At 55.5% G+C, this 6,000-nt stretch overlaps 1 protein-coding gene across 1 annotated transcript in view; it reads right to left on the bottom strand.

The window, feature by feature from the left end:
• Positions 1-2,320: 2,320 nt before the first annotated feature.
• LOC144250408 (obscurin-like) overlaps positions 2,321-6,000 on the bottom strand; it is a 108,470-nt gene continuing 104,790 nt past the window's right edge. The window contains 9 exon segments of the mRNA XM_077793216.1: positions 2,321-2,361; positions 2,814-2,955; positions 3,701-3,762; positions 3,794-3,897; positions 3,988-4,137; positions 4,356-4,431; positions 4,672-4,895; positions 5,094-5,333; positions 5,531-5,615. Of these exon segments, the coding sequence (XP_077649342.1) occupies positions 2,321-2,361; positions 2,814-2,955; positions 3,701-3,762; positions 3,794-3,897; positions 3,988-4,137; positions 4,356-4,431; positions 4,672-4,895; positions 5,094-5,333; positions 5,531-5,615 (1,124 nt within the window).

Here is a 6,000-nt window from a genome sequence, read left to right as displayed (position 1 = left end):
CTAACTCTGCCATCTTTTTGTCTGTCAATCTACCTACCTACCTGTCATCCAACTATTACCACTCTCAGCCCAGTTGCCCCATGTTATGGTTTAGATGTGGTATCCCCCAGAAGCTCAAGTGTCAGACAATGCAAGAAGTATTGGAAGAGAAATATTTGGGTTATAGCCTTAGCCTAATCCGTGAAATGATCTCTAATGGGATTAACTGACATGGTAGGGTGTGGCTGGAAGAGGTGGGAATTGGGGTGTGGCTTTGGGGAATCTATTTGTATCTGGCAAGTGGAGACCTCTCTCTGCTTTCTGATCATTGTGAGGTGAGCTGCTTCTCTCTGCCACACTCCTCCCCCATGATGTCCTGCCTCACCTGCAGCTCGGAGGAATGGAGCTGGCCTTCCATGGACTGTGAGCCCAGCCCTCAAATAAACTCTTCCTCCCCTATGGATGTGTTGGTCAGGTCTTTAAGTCACAGCAGTGAAAAAGCTGACGGAGGTTCCAGCATCTATATGTGCATGGGACGTGAGGTATCTGTGTTGATGTCACACTGACAGAACACAGGGTCTCAGGAGAAGCTGAGGGTCTGTGTTCTCAGTGCTCTTTGTATCTAAGGTCCATGTGGTAAAAATGTTCTGCATGGTGACATTTCAAACCTTGAGTTGTCTTTGATGCTCTATGCTTAGTACTAATCTCATTACTAGTTCAGTGCAGAAAACTGCATATGCCTAGAATCTGAGGTTCTCCTGACACTGACCCAAGAACTCCTAGAGCTGGGAGAGAACTTGGCTGCCAGACTCCTGCTTCCTCCGTGAGATACTCTTTAAAGTGGATTTTTAGTTTGTTTTTCCATTCGACACAGGTATCATTTAGATTGTTCTCTAGAACTTCCATATGGCTAGCCCTGCTTGCTGGTCATTCTTTCACCGATAGTCACTGACATCATTCCACAGTGGCCAGAACATGTGGCCTGCACTGCCTCAGCGAGGGAGGATTGTGACCCCTCTGGGGTTCTGCATGTAGCACAAACCTCTTCTGGTCTCACAGTCTTACCTATCTGTCTATCACACAAATATTTCCAATAATTTTTTGCAATACTTGTACAAATCCATTTATTTTTTTCTCTACCTGAACAAAGTGGTAAAATTCCCTAATATGGTTGTGGATGCTTCAATTTCACCTTTTATTTTCACCCTCTTTCCTAGACACTAAGTAGGGAGGCATTGCTATTGGGCACCTGCTCCTGCCTGATGGGGAGACACAGGCAGAATGCAGGTGCTGACAGCACTTCCCAGGCCACTGTCTGCCCGCACGGGTGTGAGGTCACAGGGTGCAGATACATTGCACACCCAGACATGAGTCTTGTCCCCAGGACATCTGGTCACCTCATACTTCCCTCTCAGAGCCAGCCAAATCTGATACCTGGACCATGTGTCACTGGGGGGATGCTGTGGGAGGGCTTCTGGCCACGTGCTATTTGCTCTGGGTCAACCTAAGCCACGAGTGCTGTGTAGGGTAGGTGCTGACTTCAGTGGCTAATCCCTATCGCCATTTTCGTGCATGGGTCCCAGGCTGTGTTGTATTTGTCCTTACTGGAGAGTTCCATGGGAGGGACATGCAGACCTGACCTGCCTCTGAGACTCCAACCTCGTGTATTTCATAGTGACTTGGTGGACACACAGGCATTCCCACTGCCCGCATTCTCCCTGCCCGGGGCTGCTCTAATTCCGGCAGGTTCTTTCTTTCCTCCTAATCTGCTTTGTGCTTTTGACTCAGAATAGAATTTCTGAATGTAATTTACAATACCCAAATGTGCACTCAGGGATGGCTAAGATGAAAACTAATGATAATAACAACAGCGGCCAGGACAGCAGATTGTGATTTTGCCAAAATCAAAACTACCACCACAAGTACCTGGTTCACTTTCCCTTAGAGCTTCCCCTGTGCATCGTCTGGCCTTGGTGATTCAATAGAGGTCATCTCAAAGTCTTCTTTAGTCAACACTGTTTACTGTGACCTGATGTGGCCAGGGACCCCAAGCCTAGGCGAGTCCATGGGGTCACATCCAGTATGATCTGATGTGACCAGGGACCCCGAGCATAGGCAAGTCCTTGATTTGGTGCAGGGACTCCAAGGTCACTCATGAAGGATGATGAGAAACCTCTTTTCCTTACATATTTCCCAGCCTTGGGTACAGTGATGGAAGACAGACTCACTGTCCATGCATTGACGCTGGCAGAAATGCAAAGCAGGAGGGAAGTAGGGCAGGAGTGGGGACCCATCAGCTTGGTTTTTGAGATGTTCAGGTTTTAGGTCAAGTGTCCTGGCTTCAGTAAGATTGGATGGGTGGCAGTATTCCAGCACAGTAACCTGGAGATAGGGAGGTGGAGGCAGGTTGGACTCATGGCACTGGGCAGTCACTGGGTCCCTGGGATTGTCTGAGACCAAGAGGCTGTCCATGCCTTCCAGCCCAGTGCCCCCAGGAACAGAGCTGCGGGTTATCCTTGGTTGCAGTGAAGATTGCCCTTCTCCACCCCAGCAACCACAGCATGCTCAGGAAGCAGGCGTGGAAAGAACCAAGGGACTGGGGCTCATCTGGGTCATCCCAAAGAGCAATTGAGGAGGCAGGTATGTGTTTGCTTGGCTACTGTCAGAGGGCGGGCAGTTGCGAGGGTGCCTCCCCACACCCCACACAGGGGTGGCCACACAGCCGATCAGCAGTGGCTGTTTTGGGCTGGTGTGCTTCAGCTGTGCTGAGACAGAAGTGTGAGGTGGCCTGGTTCTCAGAGGGACCTCGAGGCTGGCATGAGAGAGGGGGTTACATGGGAGAGAAGGACCCCAGGCCAGTTCTGGGATGTCTCCACCGTGCTCCTGCTGGAGCAGGGTGTTGGACATGCCAGAGAGTCGAGTATATTGGAGGCTTAGTTCTAGGTGCTGCTCTTGGGAAGCGATGGAGACTTTGCGCTGGTGGGAGGGCATTAGGTCATTGGAGTGTGCCCTCCGGGGGGATAGTAGGACCTCTGCTCCCTCCTCTTCTTCTTTGCTTCCTGGCTGATGACCTCAATGGTTTTTCTCTACTGTGATGTGCTGCTTCACCACTGGCCAATCCATCATGGCCTGGATTCTTTAACATGTGAGCCAAATACATTTTATCTCTGTATAAAGTTAATTATCTCAGGTATTTTGTTGTAGTAACTGTCCATCTTTTGGAATGTCAATCTACTTTTCACTGTGGCTGAGAGCCAGCAATCGTCACAAGAGGGGTGAAACCCCCACAGACTGCTGTGGAGAGCAACTCCCCTCTGCCTCTCTGCGGTTTTGTTCAAGAACTGCCATTGATGCACTGTCCAATGGGCGGAGCTGCATGCATGGGGGAAGGCGATTGGCCAGGGTGTGCGGTCCTGTGATGAAGCAGAACTAAGGCGTCCTAATATAAACGCACACAAGTGAGGGCTGTGCACACAACCTCAACAGGGTTGAGAGTGCCCGGCTTCCCAGGGAACTGTTCCCAAGCCCGCCTTCCATGGGGGTGCCCAGCCACCCCGGGGGCGGGGGGGCGGAATACCCTGAGCCGCGGAATACCCTGAGTGAGGCAGAAGACACTTCAGTCGGATTCGCACTTTTATTGGTATGTCTGTGCGTCTGTGCATTGCGTGGCCCAGCGAGCCACTCCACACACGCGCTTCTGCAGGGCTGGCACTCAGCTCACCTGGGCCAGGTTGTGTCTCTTGTACAGCAGCGCACGCCGCTTCTCGCGCTCGTGCATGAAGGCTCGTGCATGAAGGCTCGTGCATGAAGGCGCGCAGCTGTGAGGTGGGGAAGGTCACTGGCGCTGGCCGGGAGGCGGCAGGTCCCTCCTCTGTCAACCAGGGACACTGCAGGCAGCTGGAGGCGCATGGCCGGCCCCTGGGGAGGAGGGAGGGTCGGTGAGCGGGCCAGAGAGCAGCCTGAGAGCGGGACGGGGGGCGTGGCGTGGCGAGGCGGGGCGCTCTGTACCAGGGTTGGGCACACAGTGCACTGTGCAAAAAGGCCACAGCGCCACCTGACAGCCCCGCGTAGCAGCGGCTCAGCTGGATGAGTCCTTTGCGCAGGCCCTTCTGCAGGTCGCGTGTCCCCTTGCTGCTCACAGGGTATTCGGTGCTCAGCCTGAGAGAACAGGAAGCGCAGGGAGCTCTCCATTACCCTTGATGATTTGGTGCAGGGACTCCAAGGTCACCCGTTAAGGATGATGGGGTGCAGGGACTCTGAGGTCATATTTGGATGGTTCCGTGGAGATTCATGGGGACTCTGAGGGCACCCTCAGACAGATGGAGCCCTGCCCTACCCATCTAGCACCTCTCTCCCCAGACACATGAAGGGCTCACATGATGAAGGCTGTCACACCAATGGCCCAGATGTCTGTCTGAGGAACAGCCCCGTGGCCTTCCAGGAGCTCCAGAGCTGCAGAGGGGCATGGGTGGGTGGGCACAGAGGGAGGGGCACAGGTGAGAGGTCAGAAGGTGGGCACCACAGATGGGCACAGGTGGGTGGGCCCAAGTGGGTGGGCCCAGGTGTGAGGCTGGAGGGTTGCAGTGGAGTTGAGGGGAGGGGAGAGTAGAGAGGAAGGGAGAGGGCTTCCTCCTGCCCCCCCCAACAGGTCAGGCGCCCATGCCTGCCCTCTCACAGTGGCCACACACGCACCCATGGTCTCTAGGTAGTCCTTAAAGTTGTCAGAGGGCAGCACCTTCTCCTGCGTGAGGCTCTGGGCATTGCCCAGGTCCACAATCTTGAGCAGGTTGTACTCGGTGACCATCATGTTTTCAGACCTTAGGTCCAGGTGCAGGATATGCTGGGCGTGCAGGTACTGGGTGGCACTTAGCATCCGCCAGAGGTAGTCCTTCACCTCGGATTCTGAGTAGGAGGTCCTGGGGGCAGAGGTGGCTCAGGACAGGCCCCAAGGGGGCATGTGCACAGGGAAGGAGCAGTGGACTGGGAAAGGCACCCGGTTCTGACACAGCTCGGGGTCAGGCATGTGGAGGAGGGTGGCAGGCCCGGCGTTCCCTCCCAGAACCCTGCGTCATCTGCCTGTCCAGCCATCCCTCCACCCAGCCTTCTGCCCCCACCTCTCCGCCAGGCATGGCAGCAGCTCGGGCCCTGAGCACAGCTCCTGGATGAGCACCAGGTGCCGGGGGCTGAGGTAGGCAGCATGCAGCTGGGCCAGGTGCGGGTGGCGCAGCCTCTTGAGTGCCTCATATTCCCGAAGCACAGCTGCCCTGTCCTCAGGCCTGTAGGGAACGATCTTGGCGGCCAAGGCCCGCCCGCTGGCCTTCTCCCTGCACTGAGGGACCACGCTGAAGCGGCCCCTGGGAGAGAGACACAGCAGGACCTGAGTGGCCCCCATGCACTCAGAGCAGCAGAGACCAAGCTCAGCAGGGGCAGCAGCCAGACACAGGGAAGAGGCTCTGAGCTGACATGGGAATGTGGGAGTGGGAGCACGAAGAGCCAGCAGGGCAGCTTGAGGAACCATCCCACTGCCCGCTGTCCCCAGAGGCCCCTGCACCTCCGGATCTGCATCTGGAAGGCGAAGTTCCTGGTGCTGGGGAGAGGCGGGGCTGGCCGCCCCTGGCCACTCTCCTCCTCAGAGGCTGTTAGGGAGGGGCAGGTGACAGGTTCAGGAGGATCCCAACCAACGCAGGCTCTCCCCTCCTCTTCCCTCACTCCTCCTCAGACACCAGACAGTGGCCCTGCCTGAGTGCCCGCTCTGGCCTCTGCTCCCTCAGGTCATTTTGCAGGGGAGAAGGGAACTTGGATTCAGGACACAACAAAGCCCTCATCATAAGTGTGTTTGGGGATACGCATCCTGAGCAGCAGGGTGCTTTCCAGGATGGACCAGGGACCACCTTTCCCAGGCCCACAACAGACACTATTGATCCATCAAACCACTCTTCCACCCAACCCAGACCCAGCACCCAGGAAGTCACTGCCAATTCTTGGGGTGGCACCAGTGGGTGTGGGTGAGTGAAGGGAGCT

Source organism: Urocitellus parryii, chromosome 1 (assembly GCF_045843805.1).
Source record: "Urocitellus parryii isolate mUroPar1 chromosome 1, mUroPar1.hap1, whole genome shotgun sequence".
In the NCBI taxonomy this organism is placed as follows: domain Eukaryota; kingdom Metazoa; phylum Chordata; class Mammalia; order Rodentia; family Sciuridae; genus Urocitellus; species Urocitellus parryii.
The sequence above is the reverse complement of the archived record's forward strand: the minus strand, read 5'-3'. Positions and strand labels throughout refer to the sequence as shown.